Genomic DNA, 17,210 nt, shown 5'->3' with positions numbered 1-17,210 from the left:
GACGAACTCTGCATCTCCATCGAAGCTTGAGTGCCAGGCGTAACGGTAATCGATTTGCAGTGGGAGAGTCTTACCTTTGGTACAAGGCAATGTACCGTTTGAAGTTTTAATCTATGTCCTAGTATAAGAGGGTATACACGCCTCCTTGTAAAGAAGAAAAAACTTTTGCAAGTTAAGCAGTGTGTCTTTCTAGCTCTCTCTCAGTAATCATGGCAAGTGTAGCATTTCCAACATTTAAAGGAAAGAAGGGGAAGGATTTGGTAACAGACTTCCTAGATGACTTTGAAGTAGCATGTGTAGTGAGCAACAAAGATACGAATGAATCCCGGGTTAGAATCTTTAAGCATCTCATGAAGCTAGAAGCTAGATCATGGTACAATGCACTTCCACAAGCAACCAAGGATGACTGGGAACCCTTAAAAACCACTTTTAAGAGGCGCTTTGGGGGAGGTACCACTTCAGAAAAGTTGTGGGACAAGTTGAGAGACTTGAAGCAGGAGGGTCTTTTAGAATATGCCACCTATGAGTCCAAATTTGTGGATTTGTGGGAACGGTGGGTTGAGTCACTGGCAAGGGGGGAAGCCGCACCCGATTTCTTAAAAAAATATCGGTTCACGCATGGCTTATGGCCGCTTCTCAAGGAGAAGGTGAAAGGTAGATTCCCGGCTACGTACGAGTTAGCCGTTGAGATTGCTCGCCTTAAGGACAAGAAGCTGCGAATGAAAGCCAAAGAAACCGAGTCAACAGAAGCAGGAACATCGCGTCGACCAGCAACTACGACAACCACCATACCACCACCACCGGCTCTTGGGGTAAGAGATGACCAACAAGATATGTTGGCCCATATTACTGACCAGCTGCAGAATTTGTATGTCCACTTAATACAGCAAGGGAGGAGTCAAGAAAGAGATCAAGACCCTGGATGAGCACGACGACAAAACAGGGAGTATCATTGCTACAACTGCGGAGAAGACAGTCACGGTATGTACTACTGTCCCAAACCACGACAAAACTATAATAGAGGAGGTAGGAGGAACCAATTGTCACCCCCTAGAGAAAGAACACCCCCACCCCGAGCACCACCTCCACCAACACAAATTCTACGTCCACCCCAGACACCACTACAAGAATCCATCCCACCTCTTCCACCAGCCCCACCACCTGATCACCCTATAAACATCATAAGGCTAGAAGAGAAAGGAAAAGCCGTAGTAGTGGATCCACCCAGAGCAAAGGAGAGGGACAAGGGTAAGGAGAAGGTAACCTTTTTAGAACCACTTGAAGCCATGACTGTGAAAAGAGCTAGGAGGGAGAAAGCTACACAATCAGATGATGAGAGAAGCATGAGAGGAGAAACTAGCAAGAGGCCATCCAGGCCACAACAAAAATTGGGCATCACCGACTTCCAGCTAGGGGAAAGTTCTAAGCCCTATGATCTAACATTGGATGTGGCAGAGCAAGGACCGAAGATTACATGTCCATAGCTTCTACATCTTGCACCAAAAGTAAGGCGACAATGGTCTAAAATGGTAAGTACAAGACGCTCCAAAACAAAGGTAGCCGGAGCAATTTCAGGATGCAACATGCATGACATCCTTCCAATTGTCGACGTAAACATAAAAGGAAAGAGGGTTGGAAACACCTACATTGATGGAGGTGCACAAATCTGTGTAATGAGCAAAGCTATGATGCTTCGATTAGGGCTCGAGGTTGACAGGCCTTCTCCATGCAAGGCAAAGATGGCAAACAACGCAAAAGTAAAGTGTGTGGGTGTGGTAAGTGCCATGAAAATAAAAGCTTTCAACACTGAGGTAGAGGTAGATGTTTTTGTAATGCCTACTAAGGGGGAGGGCTATCCACTAATTTTGGGAAGGCCATGGTTGATGGACATGAAGGCAAAACAGGACTGGGGTACTGGCCTTCTACGCATGACCGGTAAGAAAGGAGAGACAATCTACTACGACATGAGGATTGGCAAGCAGAAGCAAATGAATCTGGAAACATCGGCAGATGAAACCACTAGCGAATCTTCCAGTTCTGAGGAGGAGACCACATCCACCGACGAAAGTGACAGTTCCATTGATGTGATGGGTATCATTATGAAGGATCCACAAAGGGTAAGCACAACTGGTGATCCATCACCAAAAGGGAAACCCAATGAAGAGGAGAGAAAATCACCTGGCCTAGGAGGAAGTAGGTTGAAGGGTATGTTGTCTACGGAATTAACACTTGAGGAGAAAGATAGTTTTTTGCAAATGTTGATGGGATTTCCTAACCTGTTCATTGACAACTATAAAAGAATCACAGGCATTACAGTGGTGGAACATCATATTAAGTTGAAGGAAGGGGTAAAACCAGTTGTGCAAAAGCTACGACGATTGGGGGTCATACAAGAAAAGGCACTCTTGGCCGAGGTAAGGAAACTGCTGGAGGCGAGATTCATCTATCCTGTAGAAAAATCAGAATGGGTGTCACCCGTAGTGGTGACGCCTAAAAAGAATGGTAAGTGGAGGGTCTGTGTTGACTACAAACCACTAAATGCAGCTACAAAGAGAGACCACTTTCCTCTCCCTTTCTTGGATGAAATTCTGAATGAAGTAGCGGGTTTTGAATGCTATACCGTCTGTGATGGTTATTCAGGATACTTTCAAATACGCATAGCCTTGGAAGATCAGCTAAAAACCACTTTTATCACTCCATGGGGTTGTTTTGCATACAGGGTTATGCCATTTGGTCTCACAAATGCACTTGCCACATTCCAAAGATATGTCACATATGTTTTTCAACCGTTCTTTGGAACATCCATAAGAGTGTTCATTGATGATTTTTGTATATATAGCTCCCGTATTTCACATTTAGAAAAGGTAACTGAAGGTTTGGCCAGGTTGCAGAGCCTAGGTGGGAAATTAAATGTGGATAAATGTCACATTGGGGAGAGTAAAGTCATTCTACTAGGCCATGAAATTTCAGCAACAGGTATCAATGCCGACCCAAGTAAGGTGTCCGCACTCATAGCCCTACCTTCACCAACGACCGCACGTCAACTGGTCTCTTTTCTACAGAAGGTGAGGTACTTAAGTAGATTCATACATCTACTATCACAACTTGTTCTACCACTGCAACAACTCACTCAAAGATCAACTTTCACTTGGGACGAGGAAAGCGAACAACACTACAACAAGGTAAAGGAGGTCTTAGCCACTCTGCCAACTATCTCACCACCTAAGTGGGATGAAAAATTCTATGTCACCTCAAGTGTTGGTGATGACTCATTGGGGGCTGTGCTACTCCAAAAGGATACGACGACATCTTTCATGAGGCCAATCTACTTCTCTAGTCGAATGATGACAGCAGGAGAGAAAGGTTTCACCCATGTGGAACACTTAGTCCTAGCTCTTAGATTTGCGACTACAAAGTTTAGGTCATATTTGCTGCCTAAGCAATTTGTGATTCTAACCACGGATGAAATATTTCCCTATGTTGTACAACACATGGATGTGTCTGCTAGAATTACTAAATGGCTAGTTCGTCTGCAAGAGTTTGACTACACGGTACAGGTAGAAAGCACGACAAGGGCAAGTTTGGGGGGACTCATGACCTACCAAGTCTTTGAAGGAAAGGAGAAGCAATCTAAGGAAGGAGAAGTCCGATTACCTCCAGTACCACCGATGGTAGAAGGAGCATACTCTCTCTACTTTGATGGATCCTACAAGCGAGCGTCCGACAAAGCAGCTACAGGCATAGTGGTCTTTGATGACAAAGGGACAAAGGTATTTTCGTTGGGCCAATTGTTAGATTCACATTCTAACAATGAAGCTGAGTATGCAGCACTAACCAAGGGTCTACAATGGTGCGTCTCACAAGGTGTACAACGCCTTAATGTATTTGGGGATGCTCTACTTCTGGTAAGGCAAGTAAATGGAGCATGGACATGCAAGAATCCTAGTTTAAGGACTCACTTAAGTGGTGTAAAAACCTTGTTGGGTAAGTTTGAAGAAGTTCAAATACACCATATCCCAAGGGCTCAAAACCAAGAAGCAGATGCCCTAGCAAGTGAAAGATTACAGGAAGTGGTGGTTAGAGCAATAAAACTAAAGCTCCCTCTATTTCAAGGAAGTGATGCCTTGCCTGACATCATGCATTTTTTGGAAACAGGGGAATGCCCATCAGATTTAACAAAGGGACAGAAGCAATAGCTGACGCAGAAGGCCACAAGGTATCGACTCATCAATGACGGTTTGTACTGTAAGGGTAAGGACCAAATACTCAGGAAGGTCCCTCTCTCTCAGGAAATCACGGGAGTAATTGCTAGTTGTCACAACAGGGTTTGTGGTGGTCACTTTGCCCTAGACATAACAAGTAGGAAAATCTTGCAGGCAGGCTTCATATGGCCTAGCCTCAACCGTGATGTACACCACTAGTGCAAAACGTGTAAGTTGTGTCAAAAGGCCGGCACTAGGTCACTTATGCCTGAACCATAGACACCTATTCTCTCATATGGCCCATTTGAAAAATGGGGTATCGATGCCATTGGGCCATTACCTAGGGCCAACTCAGGAAAATTCTACATTATCATGGGGGTCAACTACATGACTAGATGGGCAAAGGCTACAACCACCACTAGAATCATAGCGGTAGAGGTAGCTAAATTTATCTACGAGCACATATGTTGTAGGTTTGGCACACCTTTAGAGATCATCTCTGATAGAGGGCCAGGTTTCAGAGCAGACTTGTCAGGAGAATTAATGCAGAAACTGGGCATTACAAGGAGGAACTCTTCACCATATTACCCTCAATGTAATGGCCTAGTTGAAAAGGTAAATGGAATGGTTTCTAAAATTATTACCAAGCAGGTAAACAATCATCCTGGAGACTAGGATAAGTATCTACTACCAGCTTTATGGGCCTACAGAACTTCATTTCGTACATCCTTGGGATTCACACCGTATCATCTAGTATTTGGTAAGGAAGCAATCTTGCCCATTGAAGTGCAACTACAAAGTCTCAGAGTAATGGCAAGCCAGCTTCAACAGCCCAACATGCATTTGAGAGATCACATCATCAACTTGGAAAGACTACAGCTGGACAGAGAAGAAGCAATAAATTATTATGCAGCACAAGCAGAGCATAGACGGCTTAACTTTAACGAGCATCTCCGGAAAAAAGAATTGAAGAAAGGAATGTTGGTGCTCCGCTACGACAATCGCTTCGACACGCGCAAGGATAAGAAACTCCTACTCCGATGGGAAGGTCCTTTCGTCGTCAGGAAAAAGTATGCCAATGAAAGCTACCAGCTTATAGAAGCTGATGGAAAACTTCATAAAACCAGGGTAAATGGTTGGCGACTTAAACCTTATTTTCTTCGATTTGACCAGGCTCCACCAATTGACATTCCAGATGAGGACACACCATCAGCCGCCACCTCCGACAATAATGATCAAACAGATGAGCTAGAGACATGAATGCCTCTAGCCAAAAGGGGAGGGCTAATGATGGGGGCTTTTCACAAGCCAAGTTCCCATACCCCTCTTCTCTCGTCCCCACCCCATGAAAACCCCTCTTAGGGAGGGAGTGATAAAAGGCATTGGAAAAAGTAAGAAAAAAATAAAGTATGATTATGTAAATATATAAGAAAGGTAAAATAGGCCACCTCATGCCTGCGGGGTAGCCCATCCCCACCTTGCCTCCTTTTTCTTCACTGTTTCCATGCCGTGTGTCCCTTTTCCTCTCCTCCACTCAAAAGGTCAACCCCCTCTCTCTTCCCCTTGTCCTTTCTCCTTTCTCTCTCCCCTCAAGCTACCCCACCTCTCACCAATAATGCACCTTAACTCACATGCAACTTACCCTATCTTCCAAAATAGTATACCCCACCCCCTCTTTCTCTCTCCTATCATATCCCATGACCCAAATACCCCCCTCTCTCTCTAAAGGGCGCCATATCTCTTGTCTTGTAGCTAAATAACCTTCCCCACACTCACACACACTCAGTTTCACTGAAAAAGGTGCCCACAGACCCATCCCCACCCAGTGGTTACCTGATTTCTCTTGTGTTCACACACATCTGCACACAGATTCACCTCTGAACACACTCCCCTCTCTCCCCTTTTGTAATTACTTTATTCTCCATGTCACCTCTCACTTTTTTTCATCAACCCATCTCTCTCTCTTAGTCTCTCTCTCATGAGACTGCTGTTCTGGCACATATACACAGCCAAACAAGTGGGGCCCACAGTCACATGGCGTATGTAAAAAATGATTTCTTCATTTATTCTAGAATTCCTCCCCCCTCCTCCCCTATATAAAGAGGGGTCACCATCACACTAAATACACACACAACATCACCAAAGAACACACTATGCATTGTCTGTGCCTAGTGCACACACACACACACACACACACACACACACACCATCACCATCACCGCAATCACCATGCTTGTCTTGAGCATGACCTCTACACCCTTGGATATGGAAGATGAAGGGCAACTAAATGAAGGATGATGGACATAACCCTCGTGCGAGTCTTCGCCATCAACTCCCATCTATCCGCCATGTGCTCTACCACTCTCTCCCTTCTCATTCCCCTACCCTATGCTCCCCATTTCATCGCCTTATTCTCTAAATAAAGCTTGAGGTTTTGTGAGTATTTTTTCTTGCAATGTTTTGCCCATGTGAGGTGTGCGGAATCGCCACCTAGTCTTGTGTTTGGAGTGAGCTTGTGTATGTGTGAAGGGTGTGCGGATTCTCCATCCTTTTGTGGTGCCTAAGTACTAAGCCGCTATACCCCCTCCCTCTCTCTCTCTCTCTCTCTCTCTCTCTCTTTCACTTGATCTCATTCCCTTCCTCTTCATCATTACTCCCAAGCATCCATCTCTCTTGGATGAAAACTTTTTATGGTGGTGTGTTGTTTGCGTCCTAGCCGGTGAAGCTAGGTGGTGCCCCTGTTTGCTTTACCATGACAGGCTCAAGGCGCGCCATTCGGTCCCCGGTCTTTTAGAGGCGGTCGGGGTTCGGGGTTCTCTTTGCTCCCGTCACCAAGTTGGTTGTTCATAATCTATCTCACTTATTTAATTTATTCTTCAATATTGGGAATAATTGTGACCCACGCTACCAGTCATTTTTGGAGGATTGCCTATAGATAGTTGGGGAGAAACAATTAAATAATAGTATTTCCACTCATCCAGAGACAAATGGGCAAAGTTTTAATGTAGTGCTAGAGGATATGCTAAGAACATACGTTAGCAAGAAGCAATCCAATTGGAAAGATGACCTCTCTAATTTGGAGTTTCTTATCATAATGCAAAGCATGTTGTGACTATATTTAGTTCTTTCATATTTATGTCAAGTTTCAATCTTGATCACTAGTTTTGGTGGGGTTGTTTACTGAGGAGAAATGATAGCAACTCAAGGCCTTAATCTTTGCTTATGATTTATGCAAGCATGTTACACTTATGAAAAATTGAGAAGAGGTATTTTTGCATGTTCTAATACCTTCAAAAAGTCTAAAACCTGGTCATTCATTTAGACACCTCTTAATTGTCCTAACTTACATAAAATACTCAAGTGAGTTATAAATAGATCACACACACTATTTTGGATATAAGCCAGTTACACAGACGGTTTCAAAGGGAAAACAATGTGAAAAATCAAGATGCTTTTCTTGGTTTCATTAAACCTCCTATTGAATTGTGCATCAAGCAAATGGACAATGGATCTATGAGGGATGCCACTGTGGAAAACATTAGTTTTCTTACAAAGATATCATCACTTTTGTTTTTTAAGACGAAAACGCTTCTCCGAGGGGGAGTGATGTCAGGCCTAAGGTAGGATTGAGTAGGCCAAGGGCCATGATACACATGTGATACAAGGGGGCCTATGTTTAGCAGGCCAAGGGTCTATATATGGCATGGTTGGGTGGATAGACTTTCCCCTACTGCATAAATTTATTACCAACCAACCCACAAAGCTAGATGACATGGCGTACAACAGAGATGATAAGGGAAGCCTTTCCTAATAGATTTATGCAAGGAAACAAGATTTATTATCTCTCCATTTATAGCAATACTCATAGAGGTATGACCAAATATGATGTGGACCAAATTCATGAATTTTCCTACTGATCCCATATCATGCAGACATTGCAATATGAATTCCCATTGCAATAAGATATGATTGAATTTCCATTCATCCTATCATAGGATTTTTCAAAGTCAATCTTAAAAAACACATAATCTTGGTTGGATTTAGAACCATATTCCATTTCTTTCCAAAATGCAATGATTGCATCCGGAATGAACCTACCTTTTTCAAAGATTTCTACTCTTTTGGAATAAATGAATCCATCGAGAGCCTTTTAGTCAAGGAGACAGAAAAAGAAATTGTTAATTGGAGTCCGACATGTGATAGGCCTCCAGCTAGATAGATCCTCCCTTGAGCCTCTCAACTTGACCACACCAACATTTATTTTCTAGAAAATGGCTCCTATATTCTTGTCAAACCTGAAGAATATAGGGTGTCAAAAAGTCATGGCACAAGATATTAAATTCATTTGGTGTACCGTCTAGGCCAAGAGTTTTTCTAGTCTTTAGACTTCCAATAGTTTCTCTAAAGTCCCCTTAGTGAGGGGTTGATCTAACATTTTAGAATATGCACTAGTTTTTGTGTGGCAAAGTCTATTTGTGCCCTGGCCTTAGCAATCTCCCCATTTCTATGGGGGAGATCAGAGAAAATATTCGAGAAAGAAAACAAAACTCCAAGTTCTCTTTATGAGATTGAGCTTGAAGTCCTTTTCTATATTTTCGAAAGGGGATGAAATCCTTGCACTTTTTCTTTTTCAACAAAGAAAACATGTGAGAATTGGGCTTGTCGATTTTTAGTGCCAAGAATTGTTTTATCCATGCAATTGCACCATGTACCTCTAGGAGATCTTCCCTTCTTTGTTTCTCCTTAAGATTCAAAAGCTCGAGTGGAAGGATCACTAATTGGGGCCTCTTTCTCTAAGAGAGAAATCTAGTGATTTGTCATCATTCTTCTACTAACTGGCTCTGGTGTCCTTGGCTTTTTCTTAAAAAAATGGTTAAAGATTTCTGAGTACTTTTTATTCCACATCCCATGCTTTTTTTTTTTTTTCGGACACACCAGAGGGCCCACAGGGGGAGGTGCTTATCCCTTCCAAATATTAGCCATGTTACATGGTCGGGCAAGGGCCACGTACCATCGGGCAAGAGCCACGCGTAGGCATCACCATGGCCACCTAATTGATGCACCACATGCTGGGAACGACGAAGAGAACTCGTAGCAACCAGCTAGGAACCTCCTCCTCGGGTGACCCACCCCAGGAGGAGGATGCACTCGAGTGTCCAAGGGCAAGAGCCCAAGCAACGTGAACACCAGGTGAGCACAAGGTGTCCCTCTAGAGTGTGACCCAACAGGGGATTTGAACCCACAACCCGTAGGTTGAGAGGCCAAAGCCTTACCGTTAGACCAACTCTTTGGGGACTCCACATCCCATGCTTTGAAAGCCTTTTTATGGGAAGTGATGGCCTCTTGAAATAAACTATAAACTTTACCTCTTACTGACTCAAGTTTAAACAAAAAAACTATTTAAGTGAGGCCATCTAGATTTAAAGTTACAATCTTCCTTATGCGTTTCAAATAGCAAAGGTTTATGATCAAACAAAAGCAATGAGGAGTAAGTTTAAAGCTTGCCAGTCAATGTTCTTGCATTAACTCTCCAGACAAGTACATCCTGTCAAGCCTTGCTCCTTAGTTGCGCTACTGCTTGTTAGACCCAGTAAACCTTGTATCTTCAGGCATGTCAACCAGTGTGTGTTTGTCATACATTTATTTCCTTGAAAAGCCTATCCAATTCCACATGTCCTTAATGCATGTGACCATATTGAAGTCTCCTGCTACCATCAAAGGGTTAGACAACAATCTAAGCTCTTACCAAATAGCAGCTCTTTCAGAAGTAGAATTAGAATCATAGATGCTAATAATAGTGTAATTAAAAGGTAGAGACAGCCACCCAATTTTCCCTTTGAATATACTATATATTTGTGATCAAATGCTCCCCCTTTCCCTATCACATGGTTGGTGGTGATCCATTTATGATGATTATTAATTCTTTGGAGGTTGAACTTTAGGCCATATATTTCCTAAAACCTTTCACCTCTTATAAGCAAAAAAATCAAAGAATAGTTGAGAGTCAAAAATCCATTTTTTGATGCAGACAATCTTGATAGGGCCAATTAGCCCTTTACAGTTTAAGAAGAAGCCAATAAATCTGCAATTCATTTTTTAGAGTTTTTGGAGGGGGTTGGGGGTTGCAACTCTCCTACCCCCACCCGCACCTATCTAGGTGTGCGTTTCCTTGTGAGCACAAGCTCTTGTCGTTGAAATCTCTCTAGCAAAGATATGGAAATATGTTCTCTTTCCTCGGGTCAAAATTGTAAAAAACTTCCTACGTACAATCCTTAATTAAATGTAATTCAATGGAAAGATTCCAAACCCAATGCTTTATTTTATTTGTGAGAATTTTATTCATATATTATTTTTTCTCTGAATAAAGATCTTGGCATGAACTATACATAATTATTTACACTCTAGAAGTCACTACATATTCATAGTTCTTGATGTTTTGGGGGGAAAAAAATGTGGTGTACAACAAACATTTCAATGGTACATATAGAGAACAAGCCGACACTGACAAGCAGACGGCGGCACTACCTGCTGTCAAATATAAATATATATATATATATATAGAGAGAGAGAGAGAGAGAGAGAGAGAGAGAGATCTACGCTATTTTTATTAGTAAGCCTAAAAAATAGCTTCAAAAGTCTAAAAGAATGCCTAAAAAATGTGTACACAATTTGGTAGGCACCAAGCCTATATCACTACCCGCAAGCAGGCAGTGCCAACAACAAAGTAGATGCTTTAAGAAAAAGGATGTATCTCTATGCAGTTAGTTTTTTAGAAAGGTTGGCTCCCTTGTCAGCCTTATTATGGTTGTAATTATATTCCATGTTTTTTTTTTTTTTTGTTGGCGGGGGGGGGGGGGGGGGGGGGGGGGGGGGGTTTCCCCTTCCTCCTATACATAGTATAGATTCAATTTTTTTTAGGTTTGTAATGTCCTCTTTTCAATTTTATCTATGAATTCCTTTATTGAATACCTTAAGCATGATTCTTCAGTAAAAACATTCTTCTAGCTTGTAGCATTAGCATATTTTCTTCTGTAAATCTCTCTTGATGTTGACATATTTTGTTGATAGTAACTTTAGTGAGAGGTTACATGACACTTTTATGAAGCCTTTAGTGCTGCTAAATATTAGAAAATGCTTCACCAAATTGTGAAAAATGGGGATGAAACATTTTGCAAAACCTATAATGGGTAGCTAAAAACAGTGTGGATCCATCAAATGTTTGTGAGTAATGCTTTCAGTCTTCCAGCATGTGAGATGTGATGTATGAAGCCTATTATCAGCAAGTAAATGGAAGATAGGGGACATATTAGGCAGTCAATAGATACATCCGGGATGACAAGACTCTCATTAAGGACTCGATGCCGGCCGTGTTGTAGATGACCAGACTCTGATGAAAGGATGCAATGCCTGGAGGTTCTGTATATAGTAAGTGGACGCAGTTTTGCAGCAAATACACAAACAAACAAGTTAACCTCATCATCACCATGCCAGCTAGTGCATGCAAAATTGACCTAAAGAATTGAATAGCTAGATATGTGCTCCCAATAAGTAGCTCATGATGTTGAACACTATAGGGACAAACAGTGAGAATCCCAATTAGGCCCACATGCTATAAAGACCAGCTTAAACTAATTGCATCACAGATGGTAAAGGCTGGAATCCATAGACCATTGTTGATTACTCAATGATGCATCTTGTTTTGATGCAGGAAGCTAAGTGATGTTGGGTCCCTAAAACCTGGAGACGATGGAAACCTGGAACAACTGGAATATGGCAGTGTGCAGGTTGCCATTCCTGATAATCAGAAGCCCGAGCAAACATTGCACCAGCTTACATCTGTCGATGATGTGATCATTCAATCAATGGACTCCATGCAACATGACTTCTCTTCCTTTGTTGAGAATATCAGTACATTTAACAGTCTGCAGTCTTCTCTTAACACAAGCTTCACTGCCGGTGGGTCAGACGTGCTTATATTCATTCATGGTTTTGATACAAACTTCGACTCTGCCATAAAGAGAACAGCACAACTCAAATATGATCTCAATTTCCCTGGAGCTGCAATTGCCTACTCATGGAACTCTGCCGGGTCCCTTGATGCATACTTTGAGGATGAAACAGCAATCGAAATAACGATCCCTTACTTTGCAAGCTTCCTCAGACTATGCATCACACAGGTGAGCTCTATTAATGTGTCTCTCATACAACAAATTTTGCATGTGCACGTTGCCAGGCTTTCGCTGCGTAAATGCCCAATCAGCTCCATCCTCTGAACCAATATGACACCATAATTGGAGCTAGTTCATGGGCCCAAAGACATGCCTCTCATCAGCATCTTTGCCTATCATGTAGGAAATCCCATCTAACTGGATGGGAAAACTCATGACATAGACAAAAACAAAAAGTTTTAGGGATGCATTTTCTCTTATGTGATGTGAAAAGAAGCTAGTCAACTTGGTTCTTGCCGTTTAAGGGTTCAAAGTCATGACTTTCTGCAGGCAAGGCACCCCACGCCTAGCTTGAGCAGGCAGTGGATGAGGTAGGCGACCGTACCTAGCTGTAGTCTGTGCCCCGGATTGCTGTGAGTAGGGACCATCGGCCTGCAATTCTGCTCCAATGATCCCCATCCCCAAATGCCGCCTAGATAGGCATGAGGTGCTTGGCAAGTCCCCAACAATACCCTAGCTAGTAAGACATGCGGTGCCTCCCCTGCAAAAGCTCATGATCTCATTGTATGAAAATTACCATACGAATTTCTCTAAAGGTTCTTGTCAGACAAAGTCTGGTGCCCCTTGCAAAAGCATCTCAAAAGCACGTTTTCTGTGTAGGTGAAAGGTCAGAGACTGCACGTTCTTGCCCACAGCATGGGTAACCGAGCCCTTATGGGTGCTTTGAAGGTTCTCTATGTAGAGAGCGACCCTGGTGATTGGATCAACACCGGGTTGTACGTCAAGAACTTGATTTTTGCAGCCGCTGATGAGAACATGAACAGATTCCAAGAGACCTTTCCACGTTTGAAAGAAATTCATGATGGAAGCAATGCCAATCCCGACAGGAAGCCCCATTTGTCAGTGTATTGTGCGACCGATGACTTGGCTCTACAGACATCCCAAGTTCTCCACGGTGATTCACGCATTGGCATAACGTATACACACCTACAAGGAGGAGTCTTCACTGTGATGGAGGATCCAGAGACAGGCTACATAGACGTGATAGATGCGACTGACATGGGGGATAATGAGGATCTGAACCACAGCTATTATGGCGATGTTGCCATTGTGCTTCGTGATCTGCAACTCCTGCTGACTGCTCCTGGCAAAGATCGAGCTTTTTCCCGGGCTCCTGATAAGACTACCATCTACAATGTCAACGAGGATACGGCAAATTTCTATTCCTTCTCCCCACAGTTCTGGGCTGCTGACAGCGACCGCTTACCCGGACAGCACTGAGTTACTGGTTAGATCCCTCAATATAAATGCCCATAAACTACAAAGCTCACAACATGTGTACCAATCTCTGGTTGCTATATATGAACATGCTTTCAACATCCTCCTCCATTTACCCCGACGCAATCCGTATACAACAATAATGTGAATTTTACACATACCCGCATGGACACACAAACAGGCAACCTGTGCCGATAAATCCTTCATAATCTAAAGCCAGATCACAAGCAGAGGCGTCCATGAATGTGCATCTCCTGGCTCAGTGATCTCAACTTGCAACCCTTGTGCATCTGTATGGGCTGCTCACAACTTCCTTGTGTTCCAAACCCCCATCATTACCTTGCTGCATCATAAAACACTTTATTTTCGTCCCATGCTGTGTCGCTCCTGCCTTGCACCCGCTCTTCATACGCCTCATCACTAAGCCATCGTCAACGCCTGGCTATAGCAATTTGCTACACTTGTACATATATAAGATTAAAAAAATTACTTGTTAACCTGGGTTACAGAACAAGTTGGGGCTTTTCATAATTCGTGAGGGAAGGTCTCACCACCGGCATCATCGTACTTGCGAAGCAGTGGGTATTCCCCTCACAAAGTTGGGCACAAATGAGGAAGCATAGGCATTCATTTTCTTTGAGTGTGCAAAGTCAGAAAATGGTGCATTGTGATAACTGCTTTCATTTTTGGATACAAGAGTGTGTGTTGTATGCACGAATGGATAGTTAAGTATGGATGATGTGAAGCACACGAGAAGAGTATGCCAAAATAACAATGGCCAATGACCTTGTGTGTGAAGAGGCCCTTGAGGAAATGGTCTTCAATTGTGAAAGTAAATTCCTTTTGGTTGTGTCACTCTGATATCAATTGTTGGGTGCGGAAGATGATAGCCTCGTGGATCGACATGGCTATAGAGAGTGAGCAGACGCGCGCGAGAGAGAGAGAGAGAGAGAGAGAGAGAGAGAATAAGGATTTGGTGGATAGCAAAAAGGAAAGAGAGTTTTTTCATTATGTTCAAAAGCCTTTATAAACTTTACAATTTTCTCACACCCTTGACCGCCCAAGTTTGGGCTGGCACTAACAATCGCCCCCTTCATATTGAGAATCCCTCAATTCATCAGTTGTTCAAGATCCTAGAGGAACATCTGTCTCATTTCTAGGTTCTCTCTCAATATCAGAGCCTCGCTCTAACTCTTTTGGGACGGGGTTGAAGCGGTCCAGATTCTCCATGAACCTCGTAGCTGGCCTTCTACCTCATGCGATTCCTCTGAGCGACATAACTGATGCATGATGCCTCTAACACCAATTGGGAGATACTTCAATTGTCAACAAGAGCAACTTAGTTCAAGCCACTGTGATCGCCAAAATGGAATAAGCTGGACATTTTCAACTAGCTATTCCAGGTTGGTAGTTAGAGCTAGTCCAGATATGTACAAGACCTCAGATCAGGCAAGACAGAAACTGAAAGACAAGACTAAAACTAGAAATGATATTGAACATTGGAAGTGGAAATGGAAATGAGCAGTACAATTGGTAACTGAAACTGGGATTGTATATTCAGATAAAAACAAAATCATTGATGAGACAAGCTTAGTGTGTTATTTGGATTACAAGAGCATAACAGCTCCAAGATACAAGATACAAGGAATTAGAACTCAAGAATGAACTCAATTCAGATATTAAGTATCCTCAAAATAAAGCAGTGGACCCTATTTGTGCATTGTGCCAGTTACTATAGAAATTGCCCGTAGTTACTGTCTCTAGAAGTTTCTAGTCCAACGGCCTCCTAAGTGGACATTCATGTCATCTACACTAGGTTATCTTAGATTTCTTTTTGGTGGCACTTATTCCCTTTTCCAAGGATTGAGTGGGAAGGGGGCTTCTCTTTTGAGGGGGATGTCACCTTTAACTCTAGATATTTCAGTTGCAATGATTGCTCAGTTATCTCGTAGCGTACTTTTTGATACTTCTCTTTTGGGTGGGAATCTATGTTTATTTAGGGTCATCATAGCATCGGCCTAATCGCAACCCACTACCAACAAAATATCAATCCGTGGAGCGACAACCCGGCTTGGAGGCATGAGCATCATTAGATGCATTGAAATAGAGTATACAAAGGATCCTTCACCATTGAAGGGGCTTCCTCTAATCAAACACGCAAACCTAATTACTAATCACTTTGCACACATTATGCGATTGAAATTTTACATTAATCACCCTATTCACAACTCTTAATCACACATATACACAAGCAATGTAATTTACACGCCTACTTCACATTAGTGTGGCCATTCCAGTCTAGCCCCTCAATGCTACTTTGCATGCACTAACACTAATTACACACTTTGTATAGAGGGAAAGAGAACCCTAGGTCATATTAGAAATGAGTAGAATATTAAGGAGTCTTACCATACACCAAACGACATTTTCCGAGCAAACCAAAATTCGAGCGAATGTTTATATGATATGTGTCCATGTTGTCCTATGTGATGCGGTCTGAGCCCTATCCTCAACATCAAGGGTGAAGCAAAAGAGGACATGCGACTTAGGGACCATGTCTATAGTATTCTTCTACTCTCTCTCTCTCTCTCTCTCTCTCTCTCTCTCTCTCTCTCTCCATAGAATATGTAGAATGACCTTCAAAGCCTAATACGACAGTGATCAATGTGTGTTGATTCTTGTCTTCACATACTTATTCAAGAGATAAGACTCGTGAGGCTTTGACTCCAAGAGTTGTAGGGCACATACATGCTGCATGCTCTTTGTCTCTCCTCTCACATCCCCTTGCTCTTACTCTCATACTGCAAATATACTTTCTTCTCTCTTTGAACATAGCGAACGAGATTGTGTCTCTCTCTCTCTCTCTCTCTCTCTCTCTCTCTCTCTCATACTACACATGTGCTCATGAATGTAGGCTAAGGTGGAAGCTACTAGAGGACTAAGGCAAGCCAAAAGATGCAGTGTTGCACAGGCTATGAAAGGCATACGAGTGGGTGAGGGTTATTAGTTAGGCAAAAAAATGAGGGAGAGAGAATCTTTATAATATGTATAGTATCTAACTCTTACAATTGAGAGAGACAAGTAATCAAGGCATTCCAAAGAGGGACAATGAGAGCCTCACAAGAGTCGTGTGTCAGACGCCTGATTATTGAGAAATTTTGAAATTTTAAATTCTTAAAAGAATAGCATTCCTTGGGATGACATCTATTCATCCTTTACTCTTAAAATTGTCAAAATCCTAATTGTTGATCCCTCTTCTCCATGAGAGAGAGAGAGAGGTCATAGTACGCTTGAATGACGAGCGATTTATCTTAAGCCCATGTCACACTAGGGAAAGGAAGCACGGGCTATGTCAGAGGGATGGCGTCACACCGTCGACCAAGTTCTTCAAGTCGCAACAAACTCCAAAAGTGCATGCGGGGGTTCATTTCAGAGGTATCGAATCCTCACAGATAGTGTCTAAGCCAGATTTTTCAGCACTTCGGCTACCCCCATTTTGTTTTCAAGTCCAATGTGACATCATTGTTAAAAGCCATCTGCAAAAGGAGGGTAGAGTGGATGC

General features: G+C 42.6%; 1 protein-coding gene across 1 annotated transcript; it reads left to right on the top strand.

Moving 5' to 3' along the window:
• Window positions 1–11,239: 11,239 nt before the first annotated feature.
• Window positions 11,240–12,486, top strand: LOC147445372 (uncharacterized). The gene has a single exon (XM_086526016.1). It carries the CDS (start codon window positions 12,065–12,067, stop codon window positions 12,473–12,475), a length of 411 nt encoding a protein of 136 aa, XP_086382142.1. The 5' UTR covers window positions 11,240–12,064; the 3' UTR covers window positions 12,476–12,486.
• Window positions 12,487–17,210: the final 4,724 nt, after the last annotated feature.

The sequence above is a fragment of the Adiantum capillus-veneris genome, chromosome 12 (assembly GCF_014529385.1).
Source record: "Adiantum capillus-veneris isolate H3 chromosome 12, ASM1452938v2, whole genome shotgun sequence".
NCBI lineage: Eukaryota > Viridiplantae > Streptophyta > Polypodiopsida > Polypodiales > Pteridaceae > Adiantum > Adiantum capillus-veneris.
Note: the sequence above shows the minus strand (reverse complement) of the source record. Positions and strands in the feature narration are given on the sequence as shown.